Genomic DNA, 25,228 nt, shown 5'->3' on the forward strand with positions numbered 1-25,228 from the left:
AATTCCCTCTCCTCAACCTGCTCAAGTAACCAACAACCTAACCCCTGCGCGTTCTCTTTCAGCACTATACAGACAATTCCAATTAATTCAAGGACGTTACTCTTCATTAATCTCTTCTAGTACTTCTTTATGGGATTTACTTCAAGCAATCAACCAAGACACATGAAGAGAAATTACAGTACACAAGTTAGTGATCAAGTATAGCAAATAACAGTGGGTTTTAATGGAAACTCTTCCTTTGCTTGCTTTTATCTGATACAAGAATAAACTGAGCATCTGCTGTCTGACTTTCTGCATTTCACTAGAACAGAAAATACAATAATGTGAACAACAACAACAAAGTAAATCAATAGTCATGCTCTGCTGTCTGGCTGGTGATTATACATAAATACAAGTCCCTATTATTGTAAAGTCAATCTAGAAAAACACTAGACTGGATACATGGTGTTTTGGAGCTAAGAAGTTGTCAAAATAGATTTGAAAATTAGTATTTATGAAACCAAGAGGTCACTTCAGATTAAATGCTTAAGTGCAAAAGAGTCATGGTGTTACTCCTGTGGGTTAAAGGGTAAGTCTATACACTCAGTGCATATCAACAATAAACAAGAAATAACTGATATTCTTAAATATTCCAGCTTTATCCTCTCTACCTTTACCCAACTGAGCACAAACCTTGGGATATCAGGTTTGGACACCATAATAAGTTAGATACCAAAGTACATAGAGTGATTGGGAGTTACAACATCTTTGAATTTTCCAGTATTATTAAAATATATGAATTTATAGTCCTATAGCACAAATAGCATAGCAACTCTCTGAAGTCCTTATGAATACCATGAATTTCAGCAAGGTCAAGTGGGCGGAAGGTCTTGCATCTTGGACAAGGAAATCTCAAACCAAAAACAGGCTGGGTGGGGAATGGATTGAGAGGAACCCTCAGGACGGACTTGAGGATGTTGCTGGATGAAAAGCTCAACATGACCCAGCAATGTGTACTTGCAGCTCAAAAACCCAACTGTGTCCTGGGCTGCATCAAAATCAGCTGGCCAGTAGGGCAAGGTTGGTGATTCTTCCCCTGTGCTCTGGTCTGGTGAGACCCGAGCTGGAGTGCTGTGCCCAGCTCTGGGAGTCCTCAGCATGAGAAGGATGTGGATCTGCTGGAGCAAGACCAGAGGAAGGACACAAAGATGTCTTCATCACAGGGCTGCAATACCTTGCCAAAGAAGACAGGCTGAGAGAGTTGGGGTTGTTCCACCTGGAGAAGAGAAGGCTCTGGGGAGAACTTTCAGCAGCCTTTCAGTACTTAAAGGGGAACGAGAGCTGGAGAGGGACTTTTTACAAGGGCATATAGTGACAGGACAAGGGGAAATAACTTTAAACTGAAAGGGTAGGTTTATTCAAATTCTTTACTGTGAGGATGGTGAGACACTGCAACAGGTTGCCCAAAGAAGCTGTGCATTTCCCATCCCTGGGAGTTTTCAAAGCCAGGTTGGATGGGGCTTTGTGCAACCTGGTCTAATGGAAGGTGTCCCTGTCCGTGGCAGAATGGTTGGAACCAGATGGTCTTGAAGGTCCCTTGCAGTCCAAACCATTCTATAATTCTATGATCATTGATCATAAGAAAGCAACATTTAACTTTTGACAGTTACAACAACGTTTTCTATCCAGTTTTGCTTTTACAATTTATGAAAAGAGCTAGGAACTAGATTGAACTGAATTGCAAGCTTAAAAAGAAAATTTCAGGTTGGGGGCAGGGTTGTCATCCTTGCATAGAGGGCATTGTCTGTTATAAATAAAGAGCTCATTAGGAAGGAAGTGCTGAGTGTACCATGCAGTACCAAAACAATTACTTTGTTAATATGCAGATTCAGTGAAGCCAAATTTGAGTCTTGTACTAACAACAGTGCCTGGTATCATTAGACAAAGGAATATTCGCAGTCAAGGCAGTACGTTATAAAAGGAACACAAACATAAGGACTTCAACGTATCCACAATTAGATACCAAGAAGCCAAGATAATCTTATGGAAGCTTAGGCCACCTATTCACTAACACTAATGACACAAAGACATTGGTATTTTATGTTCAGGGCTGCTGCTTCACTCTGCTCCTGACACCTCCATTGAGGAAACTATTTACTTACATAGTTTGCCAATACCACAAACACAAAAGTCAGTTCCATTTAAACAAATAAATCTAATAAGAAACAAACTTACTTCTTTGGTCCCTGAGGATCGTCGTGTTGTTCTAACATTAGAAATGTTCCTTGAGCTAGCTGGTGTTGCCAATGGAAGAGTAGTAGAAGGCTGAGGAGGACTGAAAGACATCAAAGGCAATCTGGTATCTCCTAATATGCACTGCTTGGAATTGGAACTTTTACTGGTGAGACTCTCATTTTTGCAGTTTCCTGAATCTGTGTTACCAAACTCTGCTTTCTCCTTATTCTTGATTCTTCTCAAGCAGTCCTTTAGTGTTAGCTGAGTTGCAGGCTGACTTAACCAGCACAAAAACAGTTCATCCACCTTCATTTTCACTGCAGGCTGCAGAACTTTTCCAGGTGACATTTTCTGCCAGTTTCCCTGTTTTGTTGGTTCAAACTCAAAGTAAGTATTTGACAATCATATAAATATTCCACCCAACTTTCAGTGTTTCACAGGCATTATTAAACAAAGTGTTGATATTTATTCCCTCAAGAGACCAACAGAAGTTAGGAATTATATTTTAATATATTATTTCAACAACATTTTATAAGTGTAAGCCATAAACCAGTCAGTCAACTTCAATAATTTATTTTAAATAACAGATAACTTCTTTTAAAAGCATACTGTGTAAATGGTGGAGACTAGAGAACATGAAACTGCACCTGGGCTTTCTCAAAGAGATAGCTAACAAATATTACAAATATCCTCTAAGAAAACGTATTAAAAACACATGTATTATGAAAAACAAGACTTGAAAATACTTATAATTCAATATACTAAGAACTAAATATCTAAACAGTTTATGCTAAGCCCTGGTGATAGAACAAATAATATTTAATAAGCAAGTCTTTCAGTCAAGAGATTTAGAGCTAAGACTGAAGGCTCAATTCTCATTCTGAGGTTGTGATATGGATTTAAAATCTTGCATTCCCCTATGCGAGTGATTCCCAAAGCCCTGTCATTTGATATTTTAAAACCCTCTTATTTAACATTCACTTTTGCAGTTTTTTAAAACCAATGTAACTTAAGAATTGCAACAGTGTGATTTCAGGTTCAAACAAACTGAAATAAACGTGGGTGGTTCTTTTTTTTTTTGGCTTTTTTTTTTTTTATTTTTTTTTTATTTTTGTGCGTGTGTTAGGGACACAGAGGACTGGAATGAAACACTGAGAACAGAACCAAAGTCACTATCAAGATTTTCGGCATCCAATTACTTCATGATTGGGTACAGTTCAAATAAAATCTATGCTTCCTCATGTTTGTGTTTTTTAAAGCCTTTCACAGAATTTGACCTATATGCATAAAGCACATGATAAAATATATATGAGTGATGATCTTGGACGCTTCTTCCAACAGTAATGATTCTATGTACAAATACTTGGCTGAACAAGCCTTAAAACAAGCACCTCAGTTTGGAAACCAGTAACAGCTAGCAAACTAACATCCTATTAAAACATAAAGCTCATCCTCGTCCCACGGCAGAACTAGATGCCTTTTAACACTGCATCGCTTAAACTTTCCAAACCGCTATAACTTCGCAGTTCAGTTATTCCGTTTCTGAAAACGAAGGCCACCTCATTTCCCTACTTTTTGAGGCTCAACACCCTCACGGCGCGGGCGGCTGCGCTCAGCCATCCTCAAGCGCCCCTCGCCTGGAAAGCAACGGTCAGGAGCAGGGCCAGCCCGGCGCCGCCCGGGCACGGGGAACCGGCGCGCAGCCACAGGCGCGCTGCAGCCACAGCCTCGCTCCCCTGGGGCGAGCCTCTCACTTCGCCCGCGAGGCAGCAACAGCTCAAGAGCGCCGTGACTCCACGCCACGGAAAACACACACTCACCTGCCCCGTTCCGCCTCCGCCGCCGCCCCTTCCCGCCGCCGCCGCCTTCAAATGCGCGCCTCCTTCCGGCCCGGCCCGGCCTGGCCGCCGCCATCTCGCGAGAGCGCGGCCCTTCCGCCCCGAGGGACGCGGCCGCCGGTCGCCATGGCGACGGGCCGCTCGGGGCTGGCCGGGCCTGCGCTGCCCTGCCCGGTCCGAGATCCCCGGTGCCACCGCCTGCCCCCAACTTAGAGCTCGGCCAAGGTCTCGGCGTCTCACGGGCTGCTCCCGCTGGTTGTCTGAGAGGAGCTGGCAAAGTGATGAAGGGGCAGAGTATCTCCTCAACAAGTTTGCTGATGCCACAAAGCCGGGAGGAGTGGCCGATACCCCAGAGGGCTGTGCAGCCCTTCAGAAGGACCTCGGCAGCTTGAAGAGAGGGCCAGAGAAGAACTGTCTGGCATTCAACAAAAGCAAATGCAGGGTCCTGCACCTGGGGAGGAATAACCCTGGGCACCAGCACAGGCTGGGGCTGACCTGCTGCGGAGCAGCTCTGAGGAGAAGGACCTGGGGGTCCTGGAGGACAACAAGCTGTCCCTGACCAGCAGTGTGTCCTTGGGACCAAGGCCAGTGGTGTCCAGGGATGCCTAAGGAACAGTGTTGCCAGCAGGTCGAGGGAGGTGATCCTGCCCCTCTACTCAGCCCTGGTGAGGTCCCGTCTGGAGTGTGCAGTTCTGGGCTCCCCAGCCCAAGAGATGTTAATCTCCTGGAGAGGGTCCAGCAGAGGGTGACAAAGAGGATAAGGTGACTGGAGCATCTCAACAGGAAAGGCAGAGAGAGCTGGGCCTGTTCAGCCTTGAGAAGACGTGGCTAGAAGGGGACCTTATTAATGTGTATAAATATCCAAAGCAGAGATGCTGAGGGGTTGGGCTCAGACACCTCTCAGATATGAGGCAAGAAACTGATGCACTGGAAGCTCCACCTGAATATGAGGAAGAGTGTTTTTATTGTGCAGGTGACCACACAGACTGGAATAGATTACCCAGAGAGGTTATAGAGTCTCCCTCATTGGAGATATACAAGAACCATCTGGATGCACTCCTGTGCCATGTGCTCTAGGACAATCCCTCCTAAGCAGAGAGGTTGGATCAGATGACCCACTGTAATCCCTTCCACACAATTTACCCATTCTGTGATTCTGTGAAAGTGAGCTGGTTCCATCTGCTAAATGTTGTTAAAAGGAGAGCACTAAATGCTCTTTCTACACAATGGCTATAGTTACCACCAGGGATATGGGATTGCAAATGATAGGATGAAAGAGGAGGTGGAGGCAGTAACAAATAGAAGGAAAATCCCTTTATGATGTGTGCCAATCTGTTTGCAGCCTCCTTTTTTTTTACTGGAAGACATACACTGGGATTTTGTGGTTGTCAGCCTTCAGAGACACCCTTTGTGGCTCCCTGGGTGTACTTATCACTGGGGTTTAGGTGATTGATCATTGGCCCATATAGTTTTTTCTTTAGTATTTTTACACGAGATTCCCTACTTCTACTGCACCGATTTTTCCTCATGTGGCTACACTTCACTTCTATTAATACATTTCACATTCTGCCGCTTCCTTTACCAGCAGAGACACTCCAGATTTATGACAGGTTATTATTACAAATTGTTGGAACATTACTGCTGTGGAAATGGGGTTGTACCAAAGATGATACAGTGGTTTGAAGGGAAGGCTTGAAAATACAGGCAAGAGTAAAATAGGGTAAGTGAAGGAATGGGCTTGCTTTCTGACTTTTGGAAGCTTGTAGAGAGGGCACAGAGATAAGAAAGGGCTGGGGAGAAGCAAAAGCTGAGATGTGGTGAGAGAAATCTGGTACAGTCCAACACAATTATGTTTAGAATGATATTTTGATAATAACAATCATCTGGCAAGACCCTCTATTACTCTTCTAAGTGTATCAGAAGGCTTTAGCTTTCAGCTGTAGACACTGAAATATATTTTCACAAGGCTTAAAATGAGATTCTGTACTTAAGAAGACATTGAAAGTTCTTGAGGGAGTGTCCACTTTTGTAGGGTAGTATTCTGTTTCCTGCCCATTGGTTGATAGAAAATATGGTTTTGGAAAGCCAAAGTGGACAAAATGTCATTTTTTAAACTGGAGTAAAACATTCAACATAACACAGCGGAAGCAGATGTCAAAGTATGAATAAATCTGTATATTATGGAAATAGCTTTTAGGTAGGGGAAAAGAAATTTAAAACCCTGTGTTATGGATAGCAGCAAGATTTTTGGCGAAGAACTGAAGGGCTGAATTAAGAAGACTGATCGCAGAGCAAGAGACATGGAACAAAGAGGACTTTTAAAACATTTTGAATGCCTTTGAAGCATTCCTTAGTGATGGTGTAGCCATCTGTTGATTGACATGTTGAAGACAGGTGGCAAGAATGGGATCAGAGAGTGACTTGACAGCCTTGTAGAGTTGGATATCATCTGCAAAGAAATGATGCCCTTTGTTGAAACTGGCAATGAGAACTCCCAGATGAACATGAGAAATAAGAAAGAAATAAATGAAAAAAAAAACCCTCTAAGAGATGCACACAGTCATAGTGTTCTCTCATGCATGCTAGTATAGATTCAAAGCAATTCTAACTCTGACTTCATTAGACTGTGTCATGGATAACATTGGTGTGAGAGAGGAATAAATTCCACGTGCCTTCTGTTATGCAGAAGACACTTTGGGCATCCTCCCCAGGTTGTACCAGTACTGGCAACTGAGACAGATGTTTTGAACATGTTTCTGGATGAATCAGGTTTACTCAGCAGCGTATCTACTGGTAGGGATGTGTGTTTATAGAGAAACAGGGGCTCAAACTTGGCCAAAAGTGGAGAAATACCTAAACTGAACCTTTTTGTTCAGATCTTCCACCAAGAATTGAAACTTGAAATCCTTTTTGACTTCCATTTCCTTGTTGTTGCTTGACATGGTGAGTACAGAAGCTGAACCTTTTTTACGTTGCTTTCAATGTATGGAAAGCAAAAATCTATTCTAGCATCTTACCACTTTTATGAAATGTATCCATGTGGTTTAAGGATGGGCTCCTTTAAAAATCCACTGAATAAATATTAAATACTGAAGAACGGAGCATGCAATATCCAACTGATACCTGAAAGTTTAGTGATGGGATCACACTTAGCATTGCTGTAAAAGATACAGATGATGCTTTAGGCAAGGCACTTCTTTAATAAGTGCTAGAGAGTGGTGCATTGATATAACTCAAGCCAATTAATAACAGAAGTGCTTGGGCCTAACAGCCCAGTGCAGTGGAGTTAGTACACCATGCTGGTGTACCCGTGTAGCACAGTACCTCCCTCCATATCTCCATATCTCCAGTGTGTGGAGCTACTAGCCCCGGTGGAGAAATGGAACAGCCACATGCAGCTCTTGTTGGCTCTGTTGCCTACAGCTCCTTTCTGACCTTACTTCACTGGTCTTGACTCAGCAAGTGTCATGTTAGCACTACTGCCAATATATCTTCCTGGCTAAATATCAAAGTCTTCCTTTTCCTTTATTTATCACTGTGTACAGTGACACAGGGCAATGGTGTTCATAAGGAGTATTTCCATTCCTAATCAGCATTTTGCAGTGAGAGCTGGGCTTTTTCCCTGATAACCTTAGGTCTGTACAATTTAGACATACAGGTTATAAAGAGGTGTCTCCAATCTCTCTGTACTGAAGCAACATTTCTAAGGCCTGATAAATGTTATCCAGATGTAGCCATCTAACCTAGATCAGCTGTAATACAACTTAAAAGTGTTCTTCTCCACTACTTAATAAGAATTTCAATTAGTACTTGAGGTATACATAACCACATTTTAGAAGTCTAATGTTAGATAGGATAAACGTGTTTGGAGCATTTCATTTCCTTGCTTGCATAGGGCTGTGTCAGATGTACTCTAATCCAGTCTCAGAAGCAGAGCCATCATCCTTAAACAGAGTGGCAGGTTGAGGTGGAACACGTGCCTAAGATCAAAATACAGTTCACTTCAGGACCTTTCTGAGTCCTTATTCTGGAGCTTTTCATCTGCCTTTCTGCTGATTTTATCTGGGGCAGGGTTAACTTTCTTCACAGGGGCTGGTATGGGGCTTGCTTTGGATTTGTGTTGAACATAGGGTTGATAATGGAGAAATGTTTTTGGTATTGCTGAGCGGGGCTTACGCAGAGCCAAGGCCTTTTCTGCTTTTCCTGCTGCCACGCTGATGGACAGACTGCGGGTGTATGGGAGATTGTGAGCCAGGACAGCTGACCCCAGCAGACCAAAGGGATATTCCAGACTATGTGACATCATGATCAGTATGTAAAGTGGGGGGAAGAAAGAGGAAGAGGGGGATGTTTGGAGTGATGGTTCTTGTCTTCCCAAGTCACTGTTCTGTATGATGGAGCCCTGCTTTCCTGGAGATGACTGAACACCTGCCTGCCCATGGAAGCAGTGAATTAATTTCATTGTTTTGTTTTGCTTGTGTGCATAGCTTTTGCCTTTCCTCATAAACTGTTTATCTCAACCCATGACTTTTCTCACTTTTACCCTTCCAATTCTCTCCCTGATCCTGCTGGGAGAGTGAGTGAGCAGCTGTGGGGTATTTGGTTAATGGCTGGGGTTAAAACATGATAGCCTGTCATTCAGGGAAGAGAACTACAGTACTTCTTTTGAATGCTGCTTTAAGGATAATATTGCATTTTGATTAGGCTTTTGCTTTTGTAATGCTTTTGCTGACATATTTCGCAACTTTTAAATTTAGGTATCTGAAGTCTAGTTCTAACCTATATATAAGCACTAAAATAACTGCGTCCTGAGTTCCTGATGTGTCAACTTAGTTGGAAGCAAGTGTGCTGAATGCCTCTGACAAACTGGTCACTTTTATTTAAGTTGTTGCTATTGAAAATTTTGGCCATCTGGGTTCATTGAGGTTGTGCTGCCAAGATGATGTTCCTTGTAAACCTGCTTATGGTATGCAGTCAGAGAGACTTCAGGGGAGTGTAAATGTTACTGGCCATTAAATGGAAGATAAAGTCTAAAATACTGTTGCTCAAATTCCTAGTCCTGATCCTAATTTGGGCTGGAGAGGGTTTTGCATGCCTTATGCTGCATCATTTAAAATCAAGATAAATATTAATAAAATGGTAGTAACTGGTAATCCATTGAAATATGTACCCACACCAGTTACCCATTCCACTCCACCCTTTCTTGCAGCAGCTTACCAAAAATAGAGCTGGGACGGTGAACTAGAGGTCATATGACCTCCAGAAGTAGCATCATAAGCAGGCAAAAATATGTCAGCAAGGCTGACTTGGTGTACATATTTGGCAGCCAGCAATGCTCTCTGAAGACTCTAATATTGAGATGTGAGGCTTGAATTTTCTTTGTCTCCTACCACCCTGAGGTAGAACACTGCAGTAATATAGAATCTGGTTAATGGCTTCATGGTGCAAAACTCCTTAAGAGCAAATCAGAGATATAATAACAAATTCTTTTATAACCTGCCAGCTTGTGTCACAAGTAGAGGCATTTAAACATTTTGTACTTGCAGACACATTTTGTTTCCTCCTTATCACATTCTCCATGTAGTTAGAATAAGACCTTGTCCTGGCTCTCTCAACCTGGGCAGTTGGTTTAATGCAGGAATATTTACATCTCTGCAAGAAAAAAAAAAAAAGGAGTATAAAATGTAGATACTATAAGAGCAGGTGCACTACAAGCCAAAGAAGGAAATTGATTCAGCAGTTGTTTGCCATCATGTTTTTAAATTAATTCCTACTGCATATCACTGTAGGGCTCTAGCAATGAGCAGTTCTTACACGTTTTAGTGAATTACTGTTGGTGTGTTGGTTTTTTTCCACAGGGGCCTTGGCCTGAGCAATGTTTACAGCAGTCCAGATGTGAAGGCTGGTTCCGCATTAAGTCACCCTGATCTTCTAATCCCAGGTTCACATACTTCTAGTGCTGTATTTTATCCGATGGTTTTATCTAGCATTGTATCCAGGTCACATGGAGTTTATGGAAAACTGCTTGAAATGCAGTCTCTGGGGTGGTGTTTAACAAGGTGTGCGTGAGGATGTTTATGGGGTGTGAGAATGGGAGTCCATTCATTCTCCACAGTGAGTGTTACTGAGCCCGGTTCCCTTCTAACCTTGTCCTGGTGCAATCATTAAAGGGGAGAGAAGGCTCTGAGCTCTTGTATCCAGCAGCCTGTAATGTCTGCCAACTACTTGTCTGCTACCATGCCCAGGTGCTTGGCTCTTGCATCTCCATCACCTGGCTAGGACCCAGTCTGAAGAACTGAGACCTAAACTTGTTTTGAGGCAGAATCTACTTTTCTTTGTTTCATCAGGGCAGTCTTCATCAGATTATCAACAAGGCAGTGTAAAACAGTGCCTCTACTCTTTTTCTACTTTGGCAGTTCTAAAGAAATGTAAATCATGTAATGGACAAGTATATTTTTGTACTTGGTACCCACAATTTTTTCTGTAATAACATATATGTTTCTTGGGCTGGGTCTTATGAATATCTGTGAACATAAATACATACATTAAATAGAAACTTCAGTAAACCACAGAATTTTGCCAGCTACCACTGGTCTAATTAGCTCATGGAACTAAAAATAATTAATATAGTTAATTGTTGGATTACAATACAATGAGGAGTACACACCTAATAAATCACATTGTTTTTATTATTATTTGGTAAGTATCTGGCTGCTTGAGTAATATTTTACAACTTTGGCTAAGTTGACCTTGTGCTCTTCAAAGCCAGTAGCAAGATTTCCAGTTTTCATAATGCTATGAGATCAGACACCTATGCTCTGGGGGGTTTAATTCACCACTGCATTACTCCATTTACAAGATCTGAGCTGCGATTTGACCACTATTTTAATTCAGCAAAACTAAAAGATTAACTATTTCTAAATTTATGAGCTAATTAGTACACTAATACAAACCACATTTATAATTTTCCTGAGTTTGCTTAATCCTTCTTCATTACGAAAGTCAGTTCAGATGTCTGTAAAAGCTTACAGGAAAAAAAAAGAAAAGTATTTGTTTTCATTTTCATTAGGGAAAAGTGAAAATTCCAAAAGATTCTGGTCAGACAGAGCCACATTCTTTTGCTCTCATTAAAGTCCTTTTAGTTACAGTAGTTAGAGGAGGAAAACACAGTGCAGCTCTAGGCATATGTCTGCAAGGTTGCCAACACCAATAATTTTATCACAAGTTTAATAAGATTTACTGTTTTTCTTATAAAGCTCCAGAGTCTCATGATTATGAAATAATGTTATCTTCCATTAAATGTGCATGTTAAAAGGAGTCCTTGTAGTTGCAAAGAAAGTATTGGAAGTACAAAATTATTGGTTCAAAAATCCTAATTAAAAAAAAACCAAAACCCCAGATTAATTTCTTTAAAATTAAGATTTTAGAGCCAATCTCATATTTTGAAAAGTGTTTATTAATCAAAATATTGTGTCAATAGTGGCACTAATTCCAGCAGTATTGCTCTTCAAGTATTTCTGTATAGAATCTGCTACTTTCTTGATATTCTTCTCCTACTCTAGAAATTTCACTTAAGACACAGAAACCCTACACGTTTTTCTGATTTAAGTGCATCAGAATGTTGAGACGTAGGGTTAAGAGTTGGCTACATATTTTAGATATTGGAGCCAGACAGCAATTCAGTCTAATAATGTGCATGTCTACTATTTCCTGAAAATTTGCTGGTACATGACCCTTTATATGCATATATGTGACCCTACAACAAACTCTTTTATGTGGTGCCAAAAAATGGCATTAGCTTCAGCTGCTTTATTAAATTGCTACCCAAGCTGGCGTACATTCAGAGCATATCAGCAGCTCACGCGTGCTGTGCCAGCTAACATGGGAACCTCTGCTCTTCTCTGTGCTCATTGAGGTTAGCACACAAAGAACAAAAGCCTCTTGAACACTGGGCCAGAGTATTTTTCACACTGTCACAACCATGTTTGTCCTTTGGTCTGAAAAGAGCACTGGAGGGGCACTAACAAAGGCTACCTTGAGCTGCTTTGCTCCCCCAGTCCTCAGTGAGGCAGCATATCCAGCAGACAAGGAGTCTGGCTTTTAAAAAGCATTTATCAAATAGGCTGCAGCTGTGATGAACAATACTGTTCCTAACTAAATATTCTATCCCAGAGACAAGGTTAGAGAAATAGTCCCTTTAATTAACATTTACCTTTTAATACTACCAGCTGAAAAAAGAAGTCAATGTGACAGCAGTCAGCAACTGCCAAGGTATAGATCCAATACGGCACTGTTATGGAAATGAGAAAAGTGCACACTGGAAGAAGACAAAGCTTGCATAATGTTCCACATGATCCTGGGAAAAATAATTGCAGCTAAAGAATGTAATTTGAATGTATGAAGAGTATTCACAGTGGCTAAATTTATCTGGGTGATGCAGACTCCTCTGGGCTGGAGCTGGTTTCCTGATCTGAGCTGCCCTCCAGAAGAGCCTGTTGGTATCCCTTGGTTGTGAAAGTTCCCCCATGGGGCTTAGTGGCCATAGGCTAATATGGCCTTTGGGAATAGTCCCCATGGTAACATGAAACCAGTTTGTATTAGTATTTCAATGCTGCTGTTTCCTGACTTTTAAGCACCTCCTCACATAGCTTGACTGTCCTAACTCGGTACTTAGCCCTTCTACAAGGACTGGTACTAAGAACTCTTCTGGAAGAAGCAAGAGTGGAATGCAGCTTTTTGACAAAATTAAAATATATTTCTAATTTTCCTTTTTAGTGTGTAGAAGAAGTTTCTGTCACATCTGTCTTACACTTCTAATATTCCCATAGATGTGTTCACAAAAGACATTCCAAATAACTCTAAGCAGAAGTAAACTCATGCAGCAAATGTCCTTAGTGTTCTGGACCTTGAAATGCAGATAATAGATTAGTCAGAACTATGCACTTCTCTTCCATCCTGTTCAGGACAGGGGGCAATCTTCTACTTGAATTGCTTCAAAATCACATGCTTAAATCCTCTTCTATGACATCTTAAATTAATTTTTGTGTTTTTTGTTATATAACCCACTCCAAACTTTGTGTATCTATTTGGTATCTATTCACTTTAACCTATAAAATAGTGCATTTTAATTATTTATATTCCTGCAGGTCCTGAAGATGTAAGGGACCTGGGAAGAGTAGTTGGGCTCTTATTTTCTTGTTCCTCAGTGTACATGTTAGTGGCTTCCATTGCAGAACCACCCTTACACCATACAGTGGTGCATGTAATGTTTGGCTCCTAAATTGCTCTTATGGAAAAGGTTGAAAAAATGCAATTTATTTATTTATTTATTTAATCTTGGCCTTGACTGAAATGGATGTATTTGTGTGTCTTCTTAGTTCAGCTCTTCTCTCCACAACTGTTGGTGGGTCGCATGTTCTTAGTAAGATTCACCATTTCCTGCCAATGTCTCTTAATTTAAGAATTAGTTCATCATTAAGAGCTTTAACTTGTAGTTATTTCTAAAAAAGAAATAATTTCTAATTGTCCTTGGTAGTCTGAGCACTTATCCTGATCTTGAGAGTGCTTCTGTGCATACTTTTTCCACTTGCCTCACAGTCCATCTTTACCTTGTGGCTGTGAAACTATACAAGCTGGTAAGACAAACTCCACCAACCAGCGGAGAACACAAATGCCCTGTGAGCATGTCCAGCATCTTGCAGAGCTCTGTCTTTCCCCAGAGGAAGATCAAGTCTGAGCACTGCTTGCTTGTGGTGTGAAGGAAAGAAAATTGATGAAAAATGTTCTTCCATGGTTCTGAAGGTGTGTCTGCCAGGTATGGGGAAGTTTCTCTGAGCAGGAGTTCCTCTCATCCTGCTGTCCTGGATAATGCCTGTGTACCAGGTTTGTGTGTGCAAGGTGAGAGCAGAAACATGGAGGAAGCACAAACTCTAGTACAGTCAGTAAGGGCAGCCTAGGACTTAGTTTTAGCACAGTGCCTTAGCATTTCAATTGCTGCATTGCATTTTTAATTAAGTGTTAGTGGTGCCTACAGTTAGTCATTCCTTGCAGCTTAAATACTCCAGATAATTAGAAAAGAAATAACTGGTATACAGTGTTTGAAAGTCAAACAGCATAATCCCATATATCTCTAGAAGGGAGGAAAGTAACTATTGGTGGAATTTTTAAACCAAACCAAATTTATTATACATATTATTATACACTTGTTTTCCTGGAGACGTCTTGTTCAAGCCCAGATGTCAAAGTAAGTTTCATCACTAGTGTGGTGCCAAGCTCAATTCAATTGTTGTTTTGGGGTTGAATCTTCACAAATAGCAAGAGGATTTTCCAAAATGAAATGGAAGTCCTTTGGAAATAATGAGATACCTGATGACATTATTTGATAAAACTTTCAAGAATGAAAATGAAACTTTGCAGTGGCTTAGTATATTAAACAACTTGAAGTGATTAAAAGGTCTGTATTTCTTTCTCAAAAAGCATTTAAGACATATTACAAGGCTTCAGTAATCCACCATTGAACATTGCAGTTGCATACTGAGAACAGGTCTGTTTTTCCCCCAGTTTTGTACTTGTTCATCTGAGCACTCTTAAAATGATGCCTGCATTTCCCCCCCAAGGTGGCTACTTTTCACGTGTTCTAACCTACATAAATTCTTAATGTTTTACTGTACTTTTTGAGATGGAGATGTTATTGGTTAGATAATAAGAAAAAAACCCAGTTCTACCATGTAATGTGCATTTTTTGCACCTTATGAGAATATTGAATAGACTTCATTATTTTTTTCAATACAAGTCTGAATTCTGCCATTTGATTACCTGAACCAAAAGCATTTCAATTTGCCATCCATCACCCTGACCAGTGTAAAATGCTGAATATTCAGATTAAATTGGAACTTTTTTTCTATGAATAAGGAATTTGATTCAATTCTATAATATACAGTGTCTCTGGGGAGAGGAAATTGAGCTGAAGGTCGCTGAAGGCAAGTGAGAAAATTGTATTATCCAAATACAAAATTCTTTTTCTTATCATCAAAACCTGAAATACAGCCATGGGGAATAAGGGGGTCAAGAGAGAATTCAATTAGAGATGAAAATGGAAAAGGTGCATTTTTCAACTTACCTTTCATTTTTCCAAACAAGTGGCAGCAGTGAGCTGTATAGAGACAATGAAATATTTGTCAAGCAGTTTAAACTTTTCTTTTTTTAAGTATAAATCAGAAAACATTCTCAATCAGTTATAAAGAGATAGTAAAAGTCCATATGAACATGGAACGGCCAATTCTTCATAGCCTTAACCATTGCAGTTTTAGCTTGTTCATCAGTGGTGGGGAGAGGGAATGAATATCTAATTATGACAATTTGTATGGATAAAATTATCTTGTTCAGAAAGACTTCTCAAATGTTTGTAATCAGTTTCCTCTCTAAGACAGTTTGTGATAACAATTTCTGCCTTTTTCCCTCCTTAACTCCTGATTTTAAATAATAAACGTTCAAAATCATTGTAAAAGCACTATAGTGTAATGCCATAAAGATGCTTAATTTTCTCTTTATTTTGAAGTTTCTCTTTGTTTTAGTGTAGATACCAAGTACTTATTAAATAAGCCAGACCTTGCCCAATGTGGACACCTGTGAAGCACTAAGACAGATACAGGTAGTGATTTAGCCAAGAGCTGCCACGCTTGCTCAGTTCTCGGCTGCATGATTGGTATCACTGCACTGTGTCTGCAGGGTAGGAGGTCTTGATAAAGGCCTTTGGGCTAATGCTGAGGATAATGGTAGAGGAAAGGAGATTTCCAGTGAGATCCTGGAATGCTAATTTAGCAACTTCATAAGCTCGCTCTGTAAATTACACAGTGAATTACAAAATTAGCTTGAGATATCTCAGGAGTTCTTATTCTGTGTCTGTACTTGTTTAGTTTGCAGTCATTTATTCTTTCCAAGAAAACATCACTATGATATATACAGAAATCTTTCTGTATTTGGAGACAATTTTTAATAATTTATCATTAAAGAACCATTTATGGTCTTTCTAGTTAGAATAGATGGTGTCATATATAACCAAACATTCAAATATATTTTAATTCTAGGGAGCCTTTCATTCATATTGCAAGTACCAGTTCTGAGTTTGGGTTTTCGCCAGTGTTGGCTAAAACTTAGTGAAGTTTTTCTCATATTCTATAAAAAGTAATTTGAAAGTGTTTTTACTCTTGAAGACAAATGCAGTCATCTCTGAGAAATAACCTGGAAAGAAAATCTTCAAACTCAGTGTAATAATTCAAATCTGATGATTGCCTTTTTGGTGTATTTGTAATACTGTATAATTATTAAGTTGTGAATGCCCTATCCCTGGAAGTGTTCAGTGCCAGGTTAGATGGAGCTCTGAGTAACCTGGTCTAGTAAAGGGTGTCCCTGCCCATAGCAGGGGGATTGGAACTAGATGGTCTTTCAGGTCCCTTTCAACCCCAAGCCACTCTATGATTAAAAGCATGTTATATTGACTGTGAAGCTATTCTGCTTTTCAACAAAATAGTCTCCTTTTAAAAAGCTGAATTTAGCAATCCCAGCCTTATCCCACCTCAAGTGGTGCAAGGACTATATGTGCAGATGCAAATGAATCCTTTTGCATCATTGTGAGCATATGCAGTTGGTATTGTTTGGAAATGTAAATGATGCAGTGCCTACCACATCTCTGAACACATGACGGAGTTTGGAGAGATTGTTTTCTCCCAAATTCAAAGGTCTTTAAAACAAATGTCCTGAATATTTTCTAAATTATCCTTTTCTTGTTCCGTGAGACAGAATTATTTTCAATTTTTGTTGTTTTTTTTTAATTTAAACCAAAATTATGTTTGACTATATTTTTTGTCCTGTTTCATCTGAAATGTAATGGGCTATGTTATATACACCAAAATGAGCTGGAGTGAGAATTCATTTTCTGTACATTTTTTAAAATTTTATTATGAGCCTGTCTGCATTTGAAAGTGCCAAAACACCTCTATAAGCCTAGTACCTAAGAGATTCACTGGCTTTCAGTGGAAGTGAAAGGACTCTTCTGTTCAAATCTGTTCAATCTGCAAGATTGGGGTCTTTGTAAAATAAAATGCCTACTAGATGGATCAGGACTGTCTGCATGTTACTTATATAATGTGATATGAATACATTTTTTTAAAATGACAAAGAGTTTTATATTTTATATCTAATGAAATAAGGCTTACTCTAATTTTCATTTCAGCCTGTCACAGGAACAAGAATTTCATCTACAGTTGCTGAATTTTTCAAAGTGAAGGAAAAAGGACATTACATAGGTAGGATTATTCAGTCTGGTTCTGTTTGAATCTACTGAACTTCCTTCTATTTGACAAAATGTAAAATTAATGTTTTTAGAATCTGGGGACTTCAATAATCTAAGAAAATTAAAAAATAAAGGGAGTTTTACTGAATTGAAATAGGTTGTTAGAAGGAAATCAGCCTCTGGTAAAGGGAAGGGAAGAAAAATGATAAAGAGAAATCACATTGACAGAAACTTCAAACATTATGGAAACAAGTAGGTCAAAAGAGTTGTTCAAAACAATATACCTTTGGAGTATATATTATCAAAAGCACCACTAATTCTTTAGGCAGAAAGACACCTGAGATCAAACAAATGCTAATTTGTAGCTATCCATTAAACAGCTACTTGGGTGATGGGAACAAAAGAACATATATAGTACAGAAAATTAAAGCAAGATTATTCCAATGAAAAGGTGTTATACCAAAATAATATAAAAATAAATATAAAATGTGCTTGATTTTTCAAAATAAACAAAAGCCTCAATGTCTGGGAATCAAATTCTGTTGGATAGATCATCTGTAGAAATTTGATTATTAAATCCTAAGATACAGGAAAGGGAACTAAAACCAATGTCAACCACCTGGACTGTAGAGAAGACCTTCCTTTTTAAGCTAACTTTTTTGGACTGCTGGAGAATGCAGCAAAATAGAAGTTATTCAGTAAAGTGCCAGTTGGGTAGAAGCAAGATGTAGCAGCAAACCTTCACTTCCCCTCAGAGGTATCACTTTAAAAACATGGGTTGGCAGACATAGGCAACAAAGTAGGAAAGGGGTTATAGGAAGGCTCTAAGCATGATTTGCGAGATGTTGTAAGATAGATGCTGGAGATTTTCATCTCAGGTGATCTCAGTGAGAGCTGAGGCTGTGTACCAACTTGCACTTGCAAGGTCAAACCAGTGATGTAAAAGGCCACATGTATTTAATTGTTACCTTAATGCAGGCGGATAATTTAAATGGGAAAACACTGCTTGAAAGTGCAGCCTGATGACTGCTCTGCAATAAAGTGAAGGAGCTGTGTTGACTAGGCAAGAGACTGACCTACTTAATCAAATACCTTTGGGAAGATGTTTTAAGTATCAAAACCCTTTTCCACACAGTGTTAAGATTGTGATATTAGGCATTCAATAGTCATGGCTTCCCAGTGGGTAAGGCAGTAAGCTCAGCTCAGCCCTATTGTTTATCAGCATGTAGAAAATATTACACAGATGGAACAGGAGACAAGTACTTTACTAGACCAACATGTCTGTGTGGAACTGCTTATCCCCAAGGTTCTGGGCATCATTAGAGACAAGTTGTTTGTTCAATTGCTTTTGAACATTCTACATCATGGACTGCAGCCCAGGGGATGAGCCGGGCTCCTTAGAGCTATTCCAGCTCCAAGCTTTGTCCTCTGAGACTGTTGCTCCTGGAGAAGGGAGAGAAGGGAGGGTTAAAAGTATAAAAAGAAGTCACTGTCCCTCATATGACCTCTGCTGGCCTCCCATAAAATAAGCATCCATGCTTAAGAAGATGGGACTAACCTTTCTAATGCAGTTCTTTAATTTGCTTTTGTTTTATCTGTGGTGAATTTACATAAGCCAGATATTTAGAAAAGTCCACAAAGAGTAGAAGAGATATTTTTGGAGAAGGATACTTGGAACTCACTTGAGTAGGTGAAAATTTTTTATGATTGCGCTAACATGTGATGCAAATCTTTTTTTTCCTCTGAAGATTTCATCTTTAGCAACTTACAGATACTGTTGGTTTTGCAGGCCAGGGTATGCTGACCAAGGGAACCATTCCAGCTCCCCTTGATATTGCTGGAAGAGTCATCTTTGACTTTAAGGGTGCGTGGTCTTAGCCAGCAGTATGCAGTTGTGCACTCCATGGGGGAATTTCCTAGCCACATGTCAACACCATGTTTTCTGAACAGCTGAGTTCAGTGCAAACGCTGTGAAGCATTACAGATTACCTGGTGGAAAAAAGGTGATTGTGATGTGAAACGTACTCTGGTAAGAGGAATGCATCAGTTATCTCAGTATATTTTGGATCAGAGTCTAAATGACATGTTGAATACTTTGAGAAATCAATGACTTCAGCAATATTTAATACTTTGACCAGCAGGATATTGCTTTACAAGACAGAGAGGCGTAATAGAAGATAATTTTACTCAGTAAAATAGAAGTGGAATAAAGGCAGGCAGAAGCTGCCAGAAATGGGAAACCATACTTCATGAACTTGTTTCATCTGTTTAAAAGAAATTTGCACAAATGGCAACCCCCTCCCCCTTTCTCCATTTTTATAACTCTACAATACCGGGGAAATATGTTAACATGAATATCACTATGTTTCTTTTATTTATAAGAATAAGCCTATTTTCTTTCAGCTGCAGACCCATTATTGCAACAGTAAACAAGAAAAGAGGGATCAATTTTAAACTGATAAACAGTGAAAATTTTCACTGGGTAGAATAAGTTATGTTGAGGTTACTTGCTGAGAACAGATTAGGAGAAAGCCAGCACTTGTGTTTATTGAGCTTTTCTAATAAAAAGTAAATTCACAAAGCCTTGCTTATTAGTTTTTTTAATAACAACAAATTGGATACTGTGGTATGCACATATATATATTGACAGTTAAATCTGAACTTGTTCTCCCCCATGCATGAATATGTAAACATGTACTAATCATTTTACATATAGAAACAGCTGAAAAGCCCAGAGAGAGTCTGGCTCCAGCAGAGCTTTTCCTGTTTACTTTGTTGTCTGTTGGATCATGGGCTTATTAAAATACAGCTATAATTTGGTAAAACTCTCAAGTAGAATTTGTCCAAGAGGTTGCTTTACACAAGTGCACAGTCCAATGATTAGTTTGCCATCGGGAAGAAAGAAATGCACATAAAAAGATAAAACCAATCATATAATTGGGTTATATGAGTGTATTGCAGAACAGTCTGTTTTAGAAAAGATACCAGATCAGTAGATAAAGAATTTCCCCACTAAATTATTTCTTTTGATACCCATCTTTTAAAAAAAGAGAAGAATCATCCTTTTCTTTCTTCTCTTCCTTACAAGCAAATAAGAACCAAAGCACAATCCCCTTTAGGTCATACCTTTTATTTACCATAGTCTGATTGCCAAAGACAAAGAATTCAGCTGAGAATAATACATATGCATGATGATGGACTTGTCATCCTTGTCTAGTGGGAAGGGAGGTTCTGGATGAGGAAAGTGAAAGGGAAAAATTAAGTAACATCTGAAAACTCTTTGAATTTTGAACTCCAGATGATGTTGTACAGGATAGGACTTTGAAAGCATCCTCTTCAGACATGAGAGGTGGGGAAAACTAGAAAACCTGAAGTAGATCAAACCCATACTGGTGGGTCCATAGTCAAGTACAAAAGCTTGTACTTGTGGGCAAGGCACTGATAGATGTAGAAGGCAGAAGCCTATTAAGCTTTGGAAAACTCTTTCTTGTATTCTCTAATGACCATGCTGCCGTCTGCTGAAGAAAGAACATGAAAATTATATTGGTAGAGATGTGTGCAGGGACTCCTCAGTGGTAACTCTGTGCAGTTCATCAAGTAAAGTCTCCCTTCTTGCCATCCCCAAAGGCTGAAACACAGTTACTTGAATGGGCTTTTATATAAACAGAACATAAAACACCCATCAGCATGTATGCTACTGATATAATTTTAAGTATTTTGCTTAAAAATACATAACTGTGAATATTGAACTCCTTAGACAACTCCTCTGAGGGTGAATAAGGAAACTTCAAATTCATCTCTTCTAAATAACTTGAGATGTAAAGGATCTGTGTAACTTACCTCTACCGGTTCCTCTTCATTCTGTAGAAACAAGATGAAATACTTCTAGCCATATTGAAGAAATGAAGCACTAGAGTCTCTAAAGGCCACACAGGTGAATTTTATTTTGAAAGAGTATGAGAAAATTCTTCTCCATTTTCCAGGAGTCTTCACTTCTTAACAGTTGGAGACTTGTATTAACCTCACTTATGATCATGGCCTCAGTTGCAAGACAGCTCTTCCATATCCTGAAGCAAAGAAAAACAGAGTTTCCCATTACTGCTACAGCTGAATGACCCTTTTTGTTTCCCAGCATTGTAGGAGCTGGTGTATGTGCTTCTCCTGTTTTTCAGGAAATGGGAATGATGTGAATGTGCTAAAGGTAAAGTATTTCCTTGTTTCTTCTCCTCTTTGGCACCTGCACATGCCAGAGGCTGTGCACATACTGTATCTGCTATGCTGCAGTGCCTCTAGGTCACATTTGTCGTGATACATTATGTCACCAGCACTACAAAATTCCTGAACATTTACTGGGGATATTAGATTTCCTCTCTCTGAAGTGAAGCTTATAAACTGCATCACCAGCTATTAGGAGAAGACATGCAGTATATTTGTAGCTGTAAGTTAAGAAAAATCTGTATATATCTGTTTTCTATTCACTGAAGGAAGAATCACCTCTCTCCTCCTTATCAAATCTGATGCATCTCTCTTTTCCTCTCAAATGATAATAGCATAGTACAAATACTCTCCTATCATATAAAAAGACATGTGCCTGCCTCTCTTTTTCCTTGTAATGTTTCATCACCTGTTTCATTTGCTTAAAATGTGTAGTGATTTCAAAATCACAACAGAATTTTTGTATTATTTGTGATGGGTTAAGCAGCATTAAATGAGCAATTCCAATGTAGTGCTTTAATTATTTTCTCTTTTAATAGAAATTTCAGCCTTGAGCTACTTGTGATGCTGTAAAACGTGTGTATCTTCATGACTGACTGACCATACTGTTGGATTTTGTTACTGTTTTCAAGGTAGTTGAAACAGCAATGTGTTTATGGCAAATCAGGTCAAGGATATGTTTGAGACACATAAAACTGTCCTAAAAAGCATTCATAAAAGACTTGTTTCCCAGTAACTAGTGGTTTCTATATCTCTTACAGCAGAATATTCTTTGCTCTAAATGTCTAAATAAAACCCATGACTGTGCAGAGGAGCAATTTTTGAATGCTGCATTGGTCTGGACTATTTATTCTCTTGAAGCTCAATGCTGTCTTGGTGGTCTACTGAACAAACATTTTCCTTTCCTTTTGCACTATTTCATAATATAGCTGTCATGGGGTTAGTTTACCTTTAAGGAAGTTAAAGTTGCTGGGGGCTCTTGGGAGTCTTTTCTCTTGACCAATTATCGGTCATTGCTGAGAATTGACAGCAGTTTTAGCCATTGAAAAGTAGAATCAACTTGTGAACTCCACCTTAAAGTGTCCAACTAGAAGTCTGTAGTTCTTCTTTGTTTCTTGACTGTGAAGGGTGGCAGAGCTCCGGCTGGCCTCCGGTTCTCTGCCCAAGCCATGCGGCCGGGCGGGGGCCGGGCCGGGCCCGCCGCGTCTCTCGTCTCCCGGCCGGGAGATGAGGCTTGCCCCGGGCCAGGTCGGGCTGGGCCGGGCCCGGCCCGATCTCTGGTTCAGCTGCAGGTTTTGCTGTAACTACATTCACTAGAAAACTGCCGAGTGAAGAAGGAGAAGAGCTCTAAGCCTGCTGCAAGCAGAGATGGAGACCACGCTCTTCAAAAGCAGCTATGAGGAACTTTCCATCGCAGACAGCTCCAGCTCCTGTTCAGCAGAGATCACCGAACCATCTACAAAAGCTTGGGCAAGATTTTAACTCTTTCTTATCCAGATGAGACTTGCGGATTAATCTTTTCATCCAGAGAGAGAAAAGGAGAGTGATCAACATGAAAAGAGACTTTATAAACTACTAGTGGCAAGAAAGAAAAAAGACTTCAAGAAAGGTAGAGAATTAAGAAGATGCTTTAATTAAGCTGAAATATCTTTCTGTTAAAACTATGGAGATGGACAATGAAGTCCTGAAAAAAACTTCTTTAATTCATAATAGAGTATGGGGAGGAATAAGGTGTTCAAAGTGTAAATTTGAGTAAAAAGTGAAGTAATTGTGGTATAGTGAAGTGCTGGGAGATTTGAAGCCTTGAGAGGCAATGAGAAAACTGTTTTCTAGTGAAGCTCACAAAAGCAGATGAAGAATACTTTTTTGCCTTTGACTAACTTATCCTTAAAAATGCTATCCTCAAACTCATGGCCCATAACACATTTCAGAATGATGTGAAATGGGAGGGGTGGGCTTTGATAACAGTAGCTCTGAGCAGCTGATATCAGAAAAACGAGAAACTATAACAAAAATAGTTTTCTTGTGACAAACTCCATAAATTAACAGAAAGAAACTTCTGTTTCTTTACAGAAACTGATAGAAAGACTGTAAAGAGAATTGAGATTATTTAAACCATCAAAATTATAAAGTTTTTGTCTCTGTTGTCATGTGAACGAAAGAATAGTGAGCAGTGAGAAATGAAAAAGTTTTTCTAAAAGTTTATTCTGGTGTTCTTATTCTTATAGTTTGTCAATAAACTTTTCTTTATTCCTTTTAAGTTTTATGCCTGGTTTGCTCTTATTTTAATCCATATCTCACAGCAAGAAATAAATAATTCTTTTTTCCCCTTTTTGTTAATTACTGGTTCAAAACCACGACAATAGCTATGACAGGGAGTATTACAATATTCTTGCAACATAACTGTTTCCTGTAATGCAATGCATATGAAGTGCAGTCTCAAAAGATACCATGAAACAGGAAGTCCATTTTCCATGTGGCAAAACTTACTGTCACAGTGGGTTTAGTTGTTGAATTTTGAGTAGAAATGTTGTTACATATATCTGTCTCACAAACAAAGGAGCAAGTTTTGTTATTCCTTGGTCTTGTAAAAATGAATGTAATATTTAGCAAAGGTGATTTTATATTTGTATGAATAGAAAACATTTTCCTGACCATTTGATTCATGTAAAACAAAGATGTGCATTATGGCATCTCAGTGCTCTCTGGTCTTAGCATGAAGCTCTGGGAGGTCTGTAAGAGAGCAAAGGGAAAAAGAGTTGGTCAAAGATATATGACAAATTATAAACTGCATGTCTATGTGTCCAGAAGTTATTGCAAAGCTAACACTCCTGCTCGTGTAATGGTATTAGTATCTATTGATTTTTGTGGCAGAGAAAAGGACAGAGGAATAGAACACAGAAAATGAAGAAAAAACAAGACAAAAAAATAACATTTAAAAGCAGCCTTGCTTTCATAGAGGTGATAGAGGGAGGAGGAAAATTAAAGATGCCAAAGTCTTTACCCTTTAAAGTGGTAGAAATTGACTCTTTATCTTTCTTACACATACATTGTACATAGCAAATACCATACCAAATCTCCTTTTCCCCTCTTTTGAACCCCAAACAGGGTTTCCCACTGATAGACTCAAGACTGTTGAAGGTAAGAGGCATAGAAGCCCCAGGAAGCCCTAACTCTAGCGTGGTGTAATGGAAGAACACAGCTCTGTCAATATCTTGTTTTCCTGTGGGTTGTGTTTGCTGAAGAAGGTGGCGGGATACACATGATCGGTGTTTGAAATGCAAACATGGCACACACTGGATTCCTGCAATTACTACAGTTCAGACCTGAAAGATTTGAGAAATCTGTGTGGCATGTGCTTCCATATACCTTTGCTTCCATGAACACATCCAGAATGGATCCACCTATATTATCCACACTCGTTTTTGCCAAGACCCTCATTTGAAATCCAGTTCAGAAATATTGCCTGCCTGTAAAGGAAACACTGCTCCAGAGTTGATAGCCACTGGTTCAGCAAAAACAGTTCCCTGTTCATTTAAAAATAAGAAATTCCCAAAACAATGTACCTCTGCCTGTGATGCAGCTGATTTCTCTACCACTGACATCGCTTACTGTCCTTTTTTTGCTTTTGCTTATTATTCTCTGCTGTGTCAGACCATAGCCCTGTAGT

The 25,228-nt window shown here is 39.4% G+C and overlaps 1 protein-coding gene and 1 long non-coding RNA gene across 3 annotated transcripts in view; both read right to left on the reverse strand.

The window, feature by feature from the left end:
- PPP2R3B (protein phosphatase 2 regulatory subunit B''beta) overlaps nucleotides 1-4,118 on the reverse strand; it is a 45,547-nt gene extending 41,429 nt beyond the window's left edge. Inside the window, exons 1-2 of the mRNA XM_058829681.1 lie at nucleotides 4,035-4,118; nucleotides 2,215-2,577 (exon numbers count right to left, since the gene is read on the reverse strand). Coding sequence (XP_058685664.1) covers nucleotides 2,215-2,562 — 348 coding nt within the window. The 5' untranslated portion in view covers nucleotides 2,563-2,577; nucleotides 4,035-4,118. The remainder of the gene's footprint in view (nucleotides 1-2,214; nucleotides 2,578-4,034) is intronic.
- Nucleotides 4,119-14,260: 10,142 nt separating this feature from the next.
- Nucleotides 14,261-24,300, reverse strand: LOC131587305 (uncharacterized). Of its 2 annotated transcripts, XR_009279345.1 has the most exons (6): nucleotides 24,214-24,300; nucleotides 21,184-21,410; nucleotides 20,470-20,574; nucleotides 19,113-19,332; nucleotides 15,172-15,204; nucleotides 14,261-14,397 (listed from the first exon to the last, which is right to left on the reverse strand). It is a non-coding gene; the product is annotated as an uncharacterized LOC131587305 (long non-coding RNA). The 2 variants fall into 2 exon arrangements; XR_009279344.1 differs by lacking the exon at nucleotides 19,113-19,332.
- Between the last annotated feature and the right edge of the window lie 928 nt (nucleotides 24,301-25,228).

Source organism: Poecile atricapillus, chromosome 1 (assembly GCF_030490865.1).
Source record: "Poecile atricapillus isolate bPoeAtr1 chromosome 1, bPoeAtr1.hap1, whole genome shotgun sequence".
Classification (NCBI taxonomy): Eukaryota; Metazoa; Chordata; class Aves; order Passeriformes; family Paridae; genus Poecile; species Poecile atricapillus.